The 16,342-nt window shown below is 40.9% G+C and overlaps 1 protein-coding gene across 1 annotated transcript in view; it reads right to left on the reverse strand.

Moving 5' to 3' along the window:
• LOC128666804 (calpain-1 catalytic subunit) overlaps positions 1–16,342 on the reverse strand; it is a 159,537-nt gene that overhangs the window by 61,244 nt on the left and 81,951 nt on the right. Inside the window, exons 8-11 of the mRNA XM_053721599.1 lie at positions 6,078–6,166; positions 5,919–5,993; positions 5,355–5,521; positions 3,062–3,216 (exon numbers count right to left, since the gene is read on the reverse strand). Of these exons, the coding sequence (XP_053577574.1) occupies positions 3,062–3,216; positions 5,355–5,521; positions 5,919–5,993; positions 6,078–6,166 (486 nt within the window). The remainder of the gene's footprint in view (positions 1–3,061; positions 3,217–5,354; positions 5,522–5,918; positions 5,994–6,077; positions 6,167–16,342) is intronic.

A 16,342-nucleotide genomic window follows, 5' to 3' on the forward strand; every position in this document is an offset into this window, starting at 1 on the left:
GAGAAAGATGTTGCCGCCTGGATGAAGACAACAACTGGGATAAAGATAGAAGATACCACCGTAATGGAGGAAGATGTCACCGCCTGGATCAAGATGTCCGGACTTCAGGAACTGTGAGTAGATTATCTGGGGTTAGTGTTAGTTTTTTTTGGGGTGTTTTTTTTTTTAGATTAGGGCTTTTTTATTTTAATGGGCAGTAAAAGAGCTGAATGCCCTTTTAGGGGAAATGCCCATACAAATGCCACTTTAGGGGCAATGGGTAACTTAGGTTTTTTAAGATTTAGTTTCTTTATTTCGGGGGCTTGGTTGGGTGGGGGGGGGTTACTGTTAGGGGGTACTTTGTAATTTTTTAATGTAAAAGAGCTATTTAACTTAGGGCAATGCCCTACAAAAGGCCCTTTTAAGGGCTACTGATAGTTTATTGTTAGGTTAGGGGGTGTTTTTTTATTTTTTTTTTATTTTTTTTTATAGGGCTATTAGATTAGGTGCAATTTGTATTATTTTGGATAATTTCGTTTATTATTTTTTGTAATCTTAGTGTTTTTATATTTTTTCGTAGTGTTAGGTTTTTTTACATTTGTAGTAAAAAAATTTGTAGTGTTCGGTTATTTTAATCTTGTAATTTAGCTTTTTTTATTTGTAGTTTATTTTATTTTATTAAAATAGTTATGTTAGGTTTATTTATAGTTTAATCTTAGTTTTTTTTATTTCACAGGTAAGTATGTATTTTAAGATAGTTATATTGTAAATTTAATTTAAAGTTAGGGGGTGTTAGGTTTAGGGGTTAATAGTTTAATTTAGTGATTTGCGATGTGGGTGGCGGTTTAGGGATTAATAGGTTTAGTTTAGTATAAGCGATCGGTTTAGGGGTTAATAGCTTTATATAGTGTTGGCTATATGGGTGGGCGGCAGATTAAGGGTTAAAACGTTGAATATAGTATTTGCGATGCAGGAGGGTGGCGGTTTAGGGGTTAATAGGTAGTTTATGGGTGTTATTGTACTTTGTAACATTTTAGTTATGTGTAACGCTAGCATAATAGCCAGACCGCACAACCTGTAATACAGCGGTATGCAAATCCAGCACGTAATTTTGAGTGCAGAATGGATCGTTGCGTTACAGGCTAAAACGCTTGCGATATAGCTATACCACAGCGACTTGTAATACGGGAGACCTGCCATTCCACGTGCAATGGCCAATGTTTCAGCAGTATAGCCGTACCGCACCATAACGCAAAACTTGTAATCTTGGTGTTTGTTACTTTTCCTGTTATCCTTTGTTGAAAAGCAAGGATGTAAGCTCAGGAGTGTGCACGTGTCTGCAACACTATATGGCAGCAGTTTTGCAACAATGTTATACATTAGCAAGAGCACTAGATGGCAGCAGTTTTATAACAATGTTATACATTAGCAAGAGCACTAGATGGCAGCAGTTTTATAACAATGTTATACATTAGCAAGAGCACTAGATGGCAGCAGTTTTATAACAATGTTATACATTAGCAAGAGCACTAAATGGCAGCAGTTTTGTAACAATGTTATACATTAGCAAGAGCACTAAATGGCAGCAGTTTTATAACAATGTTATATGTTAGCAAGAGCACTAGATGGCAGCAGTTTTATAACAATGTTATACATTAGCAAGAGCACTAGATGGCAGCAGTTTTGTAACAGTGTTATACATTAGCAAGAGCGCTAGATGGCAGCAGTTTTATAACAATGTTATACATTAGCAAGAGCGCTATATGGTAGCAGTTTTATAACAATGTTATACATTAGCAAGAGCGCTAGATGGCAGCAGTTTTATAACAATGTTATACATTAGCAAGAGCACTAGAGCGCAGCAGTTTTATAACAATGTTATACATTAGCAGCAACACTAGATGGCAGCAGTTTTATAACAATGTTATACATTAGCAGCAACACTAGATGGCAGCAGTTTTATAACAATGTTATACATTAACAAGAACACTAGATGGAAGCACTATTTCCTGTCATTTATTGCTTCAGGCAGGTGCAGGCTACCTACCTCTTCAACAAAGAATATAATGAGAAGGAAGCAAATTTGAAAATAGAAGTAAATCTGACACTTTTAAAAAAAATGCTGCTCTATCTGAATCATGAAAAAAAATATTTTAGGTTTATTAATGTCCCTTTAAGTTTTAAATTCCTTGAAATATTAATGGTACTGCTGAGATCGCCATTTTTACAGTCTATTCTTACTTAATGTAAATAAATCTTCCTTTCTTTCTCTCTCCCTGTCCTCTGTTCATGCTCATTTGAGCTATGCACAATCACCTACTTTTCCTTTTCAGTTAATCAAATCACTGGGCAGAGCGTATAAAAAAAGGGTCTGACAAATCCAGGGCTGCTTGCACATTAGAGTTTTAGGGGTTATGATAGGAATAAGAAATATTTAAGCACCACCCCAGAATCCCCTAGAAATATAAAGATTTACATGCTGCATAGAAAATAGCAAAACTGTTTTATCTGCACTTAAAGGGATACGAAACAGTCTGTTTCATTGTTGTAACAAAAAACAGCACTAAGCAGTGGTTATATTTAATATAAACCGTTACAATATTTATTATTCTGCACTTTAAAGGCGATTTATTTTTTAACTTTATTTGTGCATGGTACAATACTTCCTGTCTCAGCCTTACAAAGGGGATGGGGTCTCTACATGAAGACATATCTAGCTTGATATCATAAATCTTCTAGATTAACCTGAGCTGGTTTACTCTGCAGTGAATAGTGGAAAAACAGAATGTTTTGCCCATGCTCAGAAGAGGACAGATGGCAATTTAAGTTAGCAACATGTCAGTCCGATCATTTTCCAGAGGGCAGTAGCTACACTGAAAATTTCTAAGTGCTCATTTTGAAAGAAAACAATTAATTTCGCTTACTGTTTCTTTTTATGTTTTCTTTGATTTAGCGTATTCCTTTTTACTAAAGAAGTACTGCTTCATATCCCTTTAACAATCAACCAAATTAGGAAGGAGTTTAATTGCATGTGTAGAAATAACTGGACCCATCCTATGTCAAGTCCCTATACATGGATTACCTGGAATATGTGACAAGCCACGCGCTTGTCTACTGCTCTGCGAAGCCGCTGATGTTTCAGAGTCACAGACACAATAAAACTGCAGCTGGAGTCAGAGGAGCTGTGATCTTCCTCCCGGAGAGTAAGAGAAAATTGGGGGTTCATCCAGAAGTGATCTGCAGGAGACCAAGGGCGACAATGAAATAAACAGGAAGTGGGCTATGGGACCTTCCCTGCAGGATGACAAAGTGACACAGAAAAATGGAGCAATAGAACAGGAAGTCTGTTCCTTCTGTCAGGATGTCACAGTGAGTGCCAAAGATAGAGGGAGTTATGGGACATTAAACCTGTCCATTCCTCTGCAGGGTGACACAGTGACACAGACAGGAGGAAGCTATGGGACTTGATGCCTGTCCCTCCCCAACTGCTGACAAAATTACACAGGTACAAGCTATGGGACAGAAAAATGTGTTTTTCCTCTGCAGGGAGACACAGTGACACAGGAAGGAGCTATGAGACATGGGGTCTGTCCAGTAGTGAGATTCTAAAATTTTAGCAACGGGTTCTTGTGGGATTCCAAAATTTAAATAACAGTTTCTGTAACTTTTCTATAATACAAAATTTTTACACTTTCTAAATTTTAGGAACAGGTTCTTTAAGTGAAGGTCAAGTCCGGGTGACTCGCTCACGCCGTTCTCCAGTTGATTAGAAATGAGTTTGACGTTCATTCATCATTTAGCATACATTTTAATCATACTGTCTCATATCCCTTTATTTATCCTTCGTTTCACTATCCTTTTACCTTTATTTATCCTTCGTTTCACTTTTTTCACTTTTTTCACTTTTTTCGTCCGCCCGCCATCTTCCGTACATTAATTGACAGAAATGTAAGATTCAATTCTCCAATGTCCGTTTCCCCCCCCCCGGGGCGTTCAGCCCCTTTCTTGCAACATCATTACTAACTGATGCGCATGCGTTACTCCCTCAATAGCGTCATATCTCTCAGGCTCGTTCATGAGACGCATGCGAATCTTACTTGGATACATATCGTAACTCAGAACGATCGCAATACAAGTAAGTTACATGAAGCTTTTTAAAACTCTGCTGTAATCATATTTCCCTATCTGTTATATGTCCAGGACTGAATTTCTTGGAAACTGAGTTTCTTGGAAATCTTGTGCACGCGCTTTTGACTGACGTAGCGAGCGTGTGGAACCGCTCGCTAGCCAACTACTGCTGAACAAGGAAGTGGGGGAGGGGAGGAGTCGCAATGGAAATGGAAAGTATACTAATATTTAATTTTTTATAAAAAGTAAAATGTATTGTGAAAAATAAAGTTAGCGACTAGAATGCTGATATGTTATTGAATACATTTCAGTAGTCCATTGGCCTGAAATTGACCTTCACTTTAAGAACTGGTGAGAACCTGCTGAATCCCACCATTGGGTCTGTCGCTCCTGACAAGGTGGCCCTGACAGGAGCAAGGTATGAGACATAGAGTCCCTCTACAGGGTGCAACATTGACACAGGAAGGAGCTATGAGACTAGGGGTCTGTACCTCCTGGCGGACTGGCACCGTGAGTGCCAAATACAGGAGAGAACTATGGGATATGGAGTTTGTGGATTCCACTGGTGGATGACACAGAGCCCTTTGAGACATGGTTTCTGTCTTTCACATGCAAGGGGACACAAAAGGGAATTATGGGACATGGATCTTTCCTTACCCTGCTGACATATGGACTCCGACAGGAGGGAGCTATGGGACATAGAGTGTCTCTCTCCCCCTGCACAGTGACACAATAGGAAACCATGGGACAACGAGTATGTCCTTCTCCAGCAGGACAACACAGAACAGAACATACAGGAAAAAGGGAACCATGGGACATGGGGCCTATCCTTCCTATGTAAAGTGACAGACACAGACAGGAGGGCATTATGAGGCTTGTTCTTCCTGTACAGGGTTACACAGTGACACATACTAGGATCTATGGGATATCAAGTCTGTTCCTAACGCCAGAGGGTGACACAATGACCTAGACAGGAGGGCACTATGGAGCATGCAGAAGTTAAAAGGGATACTAAACCTAATTTTTTTAATGATTCAGATAAATAAATGTAGCCACTATCAGCAAGCGCAATCCAGGGTGCTGAACCAAAAATGGGACAACTCCTAAGCTTAGATTTCTGCTTTTTCTAATAAAGATAGCAAGAGAATGAAGAATAGGAGTAAATAAGAAAGTTGCTTAAAATTGCCTGCTCTATCTGAATCATGAAAGAAAAAAAAATGGGTTTAGTGTCACTTGATTGTATTTACCCCTACAGTTAATGCTTCCACCAGCTGACAGCCCTTTTACCCAGCGTCCCTCATAGGTCACAAAGTCCCATGGCCTTGCAGCTCCTCCAACACGGGACAGACTCTGGGGACCCAAGTGGCAAATCTCTAGAACCTGGAAATTCTTTTGAAAATCTCCTACTTCCATCCTGCAGAGACAAGAGAGATGCACTGTATAAAATAATTTAGCGCTACCTTAAAAAGCAAATACCTTCCAACATTTCTGGCTAGGTATTAGGAACTTGGGTGGTTGAGGGGGGCTGTTGTTGATAATTTTTGGGTGGGGCTGTGTCAGGAGGCGTAGAGTCACAGATGGATAGTGGATGAAAATGGGTGTGGTTGGCTGGTTGGTAAGTGTGTCTGAGTGGTTTGTGGGCATGTCTGACCGGTCTGTGGGTGTGGCTAAAGTAAACTCTGTAAATCAGTACATATAACGGTTTTAGACAGACATAGCTCAGAATTATGGACTGTCCCTCTTAAATCGGGACAGTTGGGAGGTATAGTTGCATACTGCCGTGTGAAGATTTCATGCACTGCAGGATTTACCAGAATTCTCCATCCTCCAAGACTACAGCAGTCTCTGTTTTATGGTGACCAGTCACACTTTGCCACTCTGGCCCTCTGTAAGAAAAACACAAATTATAAACCTACAACACTCAATCCAGCAGAGTAATAGTCAGCCACTTACCTGCTAGATCCACTTACCCGTCTCTCCATGGACCATTCCATTCTGTGTGTCCCCAGGGGTTACGAACCCGGAGCAAAGATACTACACTTCTCCAAATGGTTTGGACCTACAAGAAGGAATAGAGGTGATGGGCTGTCAATTGCTAATGTGACGTCTCATCTGTTTAGGATGGGGTTAAGAGGAAGCTTTTATGTCTTATAATAGGTACTCAGGGATTTAGTAGAGTAGATTAGATTTCAGAAAGAAGCAGTTGTGATCTATCTCACCTTCCAGATAACGGCCTAGATTACAAGTGGAACACAACCTATAGCGCAGAGTGTACTATCCAATTTGCGACACTGCGCTAAGAATTGTGCACAATTGGATGGGAACAAAAAGATTTACCACTGAATCTTAACGAAGCTGACATTTTTTCGTGCGTCCTGTACTTGATTGGATAGTGCAGGGTGCAATATCAGTGCTCATACTACAAGTCATGAGTTATTTGTTGCCCCTGAGCACAAAACATAACAACGCTGGAAACTTTAGCGCTTTTGGAAACCTGAAGTAAAGTGTAAAGGCACATATATATATATATATATATACGTAACAAAACACATATGCAATATATTAAAATAAAGTCTTTTATTCATATATATATATATATATATATATATATATATATATATATACAGTCCAGACAGGACAGCACAGTCTTACCCCATCCGTTTAGAGCTGCCAAGGTGCACTGCAATGAAGTATATAGAATGTCCCAAGAAGAAGCAGGCACTCACTGGACTTTATACAATTTCCTTTTATTCCAGTATTTAAACAAACATAACGTTTCGGCACATCACATGTGCCTTTGTCAAATGTCACCACCCAAAATGTAACCTAGCACCTAAACCACCTAATACAAATTAAAACTGGCATTCCTTAAATACAGTAAATAACAAGCAAAATTACCGCCAAACCTCCAAGAGCACGTTCAGGGTAGTCTGTGACATCAGCACGTGGAGACGTATCCCACGTCACGACGCAATCACCGCCGTTTCTATGGTAACCGACCGACACAGAACGCAGAAGGATGCGGTAATCAAATTCATGTCATGTCCGCCATCACTGTTGCGCATGCGCAACCAAACCCCATTCACAGGGGAACAAACTGGTTGTCATAGCTACCACTATAAACAAAACAGCGCACAGTGCGAGCGGACTGGCATGTAAGCTATGACAACCAGTTTGTTCCCCTGTGAATGGGGTTTGGTTGCGCATGCGCAACAGTGATGGCGGACATGACATGAATTTGATTACCGCATCCTTCTGCGTTCTGTGTCGGTCGGTTCCCGCTATATCGATGATGTGTTTCTGATATGGCGTGGCGATGAGGCTATGTTGCGTGAGTGGGTGTCCGTTCTGAATTCCATGGCTAACCCAATCAGATTCAAATTAGAATTTGATCATATGAGTGTACACTTTTTAGATTTGAATATCTTTAAGGTTGATACAGGTGACACATTGCGTTTTGGGACATCATTGTACACGAAACCTACTGATCGCAATTCACTTCTTGAGGCTAGAAGTTTTCACCCTAGACACCAAAAGAAGAGTGTCCTCACCTCACAACTCGCGTAGTCAGAAACAACAGCGAGATGCCCACAATGATAACTCAGATGGAAGACATGGGGAAGAAATTATTGGATAGGGGCTATGCCATCAGTGAAATACAAGAGGTCCAGGAGAGACTGCTACACACGGAAACAATCAGTGACACTGATACTCTGACCAGACAGCCTAAGGAACAACTGAATATGATTACAACATATGTCCCTATGTGTGATAAGTGTACTGGAGCTGTAAGAAGACACTGGCCCGTGGTGGAAAGTGACTCTTCCTTGCCATTTCAGAAGATGGCGGCACCCAGGATGGCCTATCCCAGAGCGAGGAATCTGAGAGACATTCTTGTTAAGGCCGATCCAATAACACACTATAGTAAGGATACTTGGTTGAAATCTACAAAGAAGGGATGTTGCCCATGTGCAAGCTGTGTTACCTGCAATGGCATGTTAAGGGTTACACCTTCCAGCATCCACACAATAACCAAAGATTTAAAATCCGTCAACGTCTGACATGTACCAGCACCTATATTATATACATCTTGATTTGTCCATGCTCCAAGGTTTACGTGGGCAAGACGGTTACCACCTTTCGTGAACGTATGGCTAACCATCGGTGTGCCATACGGGAGGCCCTGAAACAGGGTGAATCAGATCAGCCGGTAGCTCGACACTGCATTGAATATAAGCATTCTGTTTCAAGTATACGCAGTATGCTGATTGATCAGGAACCCCTTCCATCAAGGGGAGGAAATCGTGCCAAAAGACTTCTGCAACGAGAGAGCAGGTGGATTTATCGTCTGGATACGTTGGCACCTAAAGGTCTAAACACATATTTGGACTTTAGCCCCTTCTATAGATTTGTCACTATCCTTCTACATAGTGAACTTTCCATACTGGTTTACACATCGGAGTTGAAGATGTGGGGTCTCGCTGTTGGCCTAGGTTTCTAACATACTCCTTGTAGGCTCGTATGGCACTAATGTACATTCAATATGTTTGAAAGATATTCTCGCTCTAACAGAATAGTAATAATAACTATTGTCTTTGCTTCTCTATGATTAATATGTCTATGAAGCCAGAGTTCCTATTCTTTGACGTATGTACATATATAGAATTCAGTATATATGTGCATATTCTATATGCAGCTCTTATAGTATCTCTACACTGTTTGTGGCTATTGGGTTAAAAGATAGTACTGTTGCCTTATAAAATCTTCACTAAATGTGTTTGTCTTTCCTATATGGGTAATATGTTTAATTCTACATACTCAGTTGCCACATCTATTTTATTTTAAATTGTCTTCACATGCCAGTCCACTCACACTGTGCGCTGTTTTGTTTATAGTGGTAGCTATGACAACCAGTTTGTTCCCCTGTGAATGGGGTTTGGTTGCGCATGCGCAACAGTGATGGCGGACATGACATGAATTTGATTACCGCATCCTTCTGCGTTCTGTGTCGGTCAGTTACCATAGAAATGGCGGTGATTGCGCCGTGACGTGGGATACGTCTCCACGTGCTGATGTCACAGACCACCCTGAACGCGTTCTTGGAGGTTTGGCGGTAATTTTGCTTGTTATTTACTGTATTTAAGGAATGCCAGTTTTAATTTGTATTAGGTGGTTTAGGTGATAGGTTACATTTTGGGTGGTGACATTTGACAAAGGCACATGTGATGTGCCGAAACGTTATGTTTGTTTAAATACTGGAATAAAAGGAAATTGTATAAAGTCCAGTGAGTGCCTGCTTCTTCTTGGGACATTATATATATGTCATGATTTTGTCCGTTCATCGCCGTGTCACCGCGGCTCCCGGATCTTCTCTGTGTGAATGACGTCACGTTGCTTAGCAACGTGACGCATCCTCTGACACACCCCTCTGATGACGTCGCCGCTCCTGCCTTTAAACCACGGCGGGAGATCTTACTCGGGGCCCGTTTGTTTGTTCCCCTTGGAGTTTGTGAGTACCTTTCCAAGTTCTGTTTTCTATTCTTGTGTACCGACTTCTGCCTGCCTGACCAAGCCTTTTGCCTTAACCCTGCTACTGATGTTTGGATACCGACTTCTGCCTGCCTGACCTTGCTTTTGCCTTAACCTGCTACTGTTGTTTGGATACCGACTTCTGCCTGCCTGACCTTGCTTTTGCCTTATTCCTGCTACTGATGTTTGGATACATTTACTTTTTCAAGCTGCAAAAGAGAACTTTGTCTTTCTGTTTATTATAAGCCTGCTTAAAGGGACATTTACTTTTACAAGCTGCAAAAGAGAACTTTGTCTTTCTGTTTGTTATAAGCCTGCTTAAAGGGACATTTACTTTTACAAGCTGCAAAAGAGAACTTTGTCTTTCTGTTTGTTATAAGCCTGCTTAAAGGGACATTTACTTTTACAAGCTGCAAGAGAGAACTTTGCCTTTTTTGTTACAAGCCTGCTTAAAGGGACATTTACAAGCTGCAAATAAGAGCATTATCTTTATATTTTCCTAACCTGCTTAAAGGGACGTTTTTTCTTTTGTGGCTTTCCTGCATACTGGAACAATTATTATTTTTTGTTACCATTCTCATCTGTTTCCTGAGTGGGTCACGTCCTGGTTATTTCTCAGTGTGCTAGCGTGTGTTTTTCTATTCACGCTAGCAGTTGGGTTGCATCCCGGACTGATTCCTAAACGGCTGACATTACAAACGGGCCTTAAATGGACCCCACTGAATTATCCATGGCCGTGGCTCACCAGGGACAGCTACTGGGATCTCATGCCACCCACTTGCAGTCTCTGGACACTAAACTTGATCAAATAACTGCTCTATTACAAAATTTGGTTGCTACTGCACCTCCCAATCCTAATCCCAATCCTAATCCTATTGAGGCATTACCTCCTTCGATTCCTAACAATCAGTCTCAGGTACAACTGAGTCCCAGGATACCTCTTCCGGATAAATATGATGGGAATCCTGAGGAATGTAGGGGCTTTCTGAATCAGTGCCGTCTCCATTTCCGAAATAGCCCTACTCTTTTTGCTACTCCCTCTTCTAGAATCACATTTCTTATTTCCTTAATGAAAGGAAAAGCTTTGGCTTGGGTATCACCTTTGCTAGAAAAGAATGACCCTATACTTTTGGATGTAGATACATTTCTCTCTATGTTTTCAAATGTATTTGATAAACCTGGAAGGTCATCCGCTGCTGAAGCTACTCTTTTGGATTTACGTCAAGGTAGTCAACCAGTTTCTCAATACGCTATTGAGTTCCGCACCCTTGCCTCTGAAACTACTTGGAATCAGGGAGCACTTAGAGCCGCTTTTCGTAAAGGACTTTCTGAGCGTCTCAAGGATTAATTGGTGTATCGGGAACTTCCAGAATCCTTGGAAGCTTTAATAAATCTTTGTATCAGTCTCGACGTCAGATTTCGTGAACGCCAACAAGAAAAGGATAGAACACAGAGGTCTTCAACTCGAACTCCTTTTCATTTGGCTCCTCGTTTTTCTAATCCAGTCACTCCTGCCTCTCCTACTCCTGATCAGGCTGAACCCATGGAAGTGGGAAGTATAAAATTAACAGAGACTGAACGCTTGAGAAGACGGTCTCTTGGCTTGTGTTTGTACTGTGGCCTTAAAGGGCATTTATTAAGGGATTGTCCTACCAGGCCAGTAAAAGCCAGGGCTTAACTCTAGTCCAGGGAACTGAGTTAAGCCAAAAAAGTAGTCATTCCCTATACAAGAAACTCTTTGTTCCAGTAACCCTTCAAATTGGACATAGTAAGATTCATACCCAAGCTCTTATCGACTCTGGTGCTGGAGGAGTGTTCATTGACTCTACATTCGTCTCTACTCACTCTATACCCTTACTAAAGAAAGAGTATTCAATTTCAGTCTCTACGGTCAGTGGAGATCCTTTGGGTTCCGGATATATTCAGTTTGCTACTCAACCTTTACTTCTCACCGTAGGAATACTTCATTCTGAGACAATTTGTTTTGATGTCATTCCCACTCCGCAATTTCCCATTATCTTGGGACTACCCTGGCTCCAAGTTCAGAATCCTACTTTTTCTTGGACTTTCGGTGAACTCACCTCCTGGGGATCTACATGCCAGACTAAATGTCTTCAAAAGATCACCAAGTTACCACTCACTATTGCTCTCACTATCGAAACTCCGGACTCTCTACCTATGCCTTATCATGACTTTGTGGATGTTTTCTCCAAAAAGGAAGCTGAACGTCTTCCTCCTCACCGCCCTTTTGATTGCCCCATTGATCTCCTTCCCGGGGCTACCTATCCTCGAGGCAAGACATATCCACTTTCTAAACCTGAAAACATGGCTTTGGAAGAATATATTAAAGACAATTTGGCTAGAGGATTTATCCGAGCCTCCTCTTCCCCTGTAGGGGCTGGTTTCTTTTTTGTAGGAAAAAAGGATGGCGGATTACGACCCTGTATTGATTACAGGGGACTAAATCAGATTACCATCAAGAACAGTTATCCTCTACCCCTTATTCCTGAACTTTTTACTTATCTTCAGGGAGCCACCATATTTACCAAACTTGATCTACGTGGTGCATACAATCTGATCCGTATACGCAAAGGAGATGAGTGGAAGACTGCTTTTAACACTCGATTTGGGCATTACGAATATCTGGTCATGCCTTTTGGGCTATGCAATGCTCCGGCGGTTTTTCAACATTTTGTAAACGAGATCTTTCGTGATTTTTTGAATATCTTTGTCATCATATACCTTGATGATATCTTAATTTTTTCTCAGAACCACGAAGATCATGTGCACCACGTCAAGAAAGTACTTCAATGTTTAAGAGATTACCATCTGTTTGCTAAACTGGAGAAATGTTCTTTCCATCAAAAATCCATACCCTTTCTGGGTTATGTAATATCGGCATCTGGATTTGAAATGGATCCTACTAAACTTTCTGCCATCTTGGATTGGCCTAGACCTGATTCTCTGAAGGCTTTACAACGTTTTCTGGGCTTCGCCAACTATTACAGGAAGTTCATCAAGGATTTTGCTACTATTACTTCTCCCCTTACTTTTCTCACTAGAAAGGGACAAAATTGTAAAAGATGGCCTCCTGAGGCTATAAAAGCTTTTGAGTCTCTCAAAGAAGCTTTTTCTTCTGCACCTATTCTCCGTCACCCAAATCCAGATTTTCAGTTTATCCTGGAAGTTGATGCTTCCTCTGTTGCTGCTGGAGCTGTTCTTTCTCAACGAATACCGGAGACTGGAAGGATTCATCCTGTTGCTTTTTTCTCTAAAAAATTCACTCCTTCTGAATTTAACTATGACGTAGGGAATAAAGAGTTGCTTGCCATTAAAATGGCCTTGGATGAATGGAGGCATTGGCTGGAAGGTACTTCTTTGCCGTTTACCATACTCACTGATCATAAAAACCTTCTTTATCTCCAAACGGCCAAACGATTGAATTCCAGGCAAGCACGCTGGTCGTTATTCTTCTCCCGGTTTCACTATAATTTGTCTTACATACCTGGTTCAAAAAATATTAAAGCAGACGCCCTTTCCAGACAATTTCAAGATACCCCAATTCCTGAGTCTGGTACCATTCTCCAACCTCATGAAGTCATAGCCCAGCTAACAACTTCTTGGTTACAAGATTTACAGTCTGCTCAAAGGAATCTTCCTTTGTCCTGTAAACCTCCTGATGGTTTACTCTTTGTTCCTGAACGCCTTCGTTCCAGGATTCTATTTTGGGCTCATGATAGTCCCCTTTCTGGACATCCTGGCATCAGTATCACCACTCGAAATCTCAAACAGCATGTTTGGTGGCCTACTCTCTCTCAAGATGTTAAAGATTACGTCTCAGTATGCACACAATGTGCCATGAACAAGACTCCTTGCCAACTTCCTTCAGGGTTGCTCCAACCGTTGCCCATACCTCATCAGCCTTGGACTCATGTATCCATGGACTTTATTACCGACCTTCCTTTGTCAGCTGGAAACAATACTATTTGGGTGGTGGTCGACAGGTTCACTAAGACTGCTCATTTTGTTCCCTTACCAGGATTACCGTCTGCCAAAAGACTTTCTGAACTTTTTATTTCACATATTGTAAGAATCCATGGATTTCCTCTAGATATTGTTTCAGATAGAGGGGTACAGTTTGTTTCTCAATTTTGGAGATCACTTTGTAAACACTTTGGAACCACAATATCTCTGTCTACTTCTCATCATCCACAATCTAACGGCCAGACTGAAAGGGTAAACCAGTGTCTTGAAACATATCTTAGACATTATGTGGATCATTATCACTCTAACTGGACTTCTTACCTTCCTTTGGCTGAATTGGCTCATAACGCCCGGTATAATTCCTCCCTTCAGACCTCTCCTTTTCATGCGGCTTACGGATATCAGCCCAGAACATTTCCTTTGCATACTTCTTCCACAGTGAATCCTGCTTCTGATCTTACTGCCCGAAGATTAACTCGACATTGGCGGAGAATACATCGTATCCTTTCTGTAGCTTCTAAACGTTACAAGTTCTTTTCAGATCTTCGACGGAAGAAGGCTCCCAAGTTTCGTCCTGGTGATAAAGTTTGGATTTCCTCTCGTTTTCTTTGTCTGAAACAACCTTCTAACAAACTGGGACCACGATACGTGGGTCCTTTCCGAATACTGGGTCAGGTGTGTTCCACTGCTTATCGGGTGGCTTTACCCAAGACTCTCAAAGTCCATCCGGTATTCCACGTTTCTCTTCTAAAACCTGTGATGTCTAACAGGTATTCTAAACCTCTTTCTAAACCTCCACCTCTATTTGTCCATGGACACCCTGAGTTTGAGATCAGCCATATTCTGGATTCCAAGCTTCGTGGCAAGAAATTGTATTATCTCATTCATTGGAAAGGTTATCCAGTCACGGAACGATCTTGGGAGCCGGCTCATCAGGTAAATGCTCCTACTTTAATCAAGGCCTTCCACAAGACTCATCCTGATAGGCCTGGTCCTGTCCCCCGGAGGGGTCCTTGAGGAGGGGGGTGCTGTCATGATTTTGTCTGTTCATCGCCGTGTCACCGCAGCTCCCGGATCTTCTCTGTGTGAATGACGTCACGTTGCTTAGCAACGTGACGCATCCTCTGACACACCCCTCTGATGACGTTGCCGCTCCTGCCTTTAAACCACGGCGGGAGATCTTACTCGGGGCCCGTTTGTTTGTTCCCCTTGGAGTTTGTGAGTACCTTTCCAAGTTCTGTTTTCTATTCTTGTGTACCGACTTCTGCCTGCCTGACCAAGCCTTTTGCCTTAACCCTGCTACTGATGTTTGGATACCGACTTCTGCCTGCCTGACCTTGCTTTTGCCTTAACCTGCTACTGTTGTTTGGATACCGACTTCTGCCTGCCTGACCTTGCTTTTGCCTTATTCCTGCTACTGATGTTTGGATACCGACTTCTGCCTGCCTGACCTTGCTTATGCCTTATCCCTCAATCTTTTCTTGGATATATATTTTCCTATTTACTACCTGCTTAAAGGGACATTTACTTTTTCAAGCTGCAAAAGAGAACTTTGTCTTTCTGTTTGTTATAAGCCTGCTTAAAGGGACATTTACTTTTACAAGCTGCAAAAGAGAACTTTGTCTTTCTGTTTGTTATAAGCCTGCTTAAAGGGACATTTACTTTTACAAGCTGCAAGAGAGAACTTTGCCTTTTTTGTTACAAGCCTGCTTAAAGGGACATTTACAAGCTGCAAATAAGAGCATTATCTTTATATTTTCCTAACCTGCTTAAAGGGACGTTTTTTCTTTTGTGGCTTTCCTGCATACTGGAACAATTATTATTTTTTGTTACCATTCTCATCTGTTTCCTGAGTGGGTCACGTCCTGGTTATTTCTCAGTGTGCTAGCGTGTGTTTTTCTATTCACGCTAGCAGTTGGGTTGCATCCCGGACTGATTCCTAAACGGCTGACAATATATATATATATATATATATATATACACACACACACATATATATATATATATATATATGTATATATAATATCTCAATAGAAGAGCATATTCCAAATGTTACGGAAGAACTCCATTATTTGATCTTCGCTAAGTGCATCTTAGACTTTGCGCTTGAGCGATATCCTAAATGAGGGCTAAATTACAAGTGTCTGTAATATTACAAGTTTTAAAGTAAACGAGCACCACCAAGCGCAATCTAAATTTGCCAGGTTAGCGTGACTGAAGACCTCGCGTAAAGGGTAACAGCTAAAATAAAAGCTACACTAAACACAATATAAATACATTAATATAAAGTGTTACACGCGTAACATATAAATTCATATAAATATTAATAATAATATTTTTTAATAAGGGTTAAAAAGTTTATGGTATATGACAAGGTTTTTGAATGGAATGAGCTATAATGTGTATGTATATATATATATATATATATATATATATATATATATATACATATACATATACATATACACATTATAGCTCATTCCATTCAAAAACCTTGTCATATACCATAAACATTTTAACCCTTATGTATGTATATATATATATATATATATATATATATATATACACAAAACACGGAAGGGTACACATCCCATGACCCAGCAACATGCCCAGCCCTGGGTGCTCATTGGCACTCACAAAAAGCTGTGCTGTCACAGGGTCACAGGCAGTTAACCCCAGACAGGAGTGGGTGCAAGGACCTTGATGTAGTACCTGAGCTTGT

The sequence above is a fragment of the Bombina bombina genome, chromosome 7 (assembly GCF_027579735.1).
Source record: "Bombina bombina isolate aBomBom1 chromosome 7, aBomBom1.pri, whole genome shotgun sequence".
In the NCBI taxonomy this organism is placed as follows: Eukaryota; Metazoa; Chordata; class Amphibia; order Anura; family Bombinatoridae; genus Bombina; species Bombina bombina.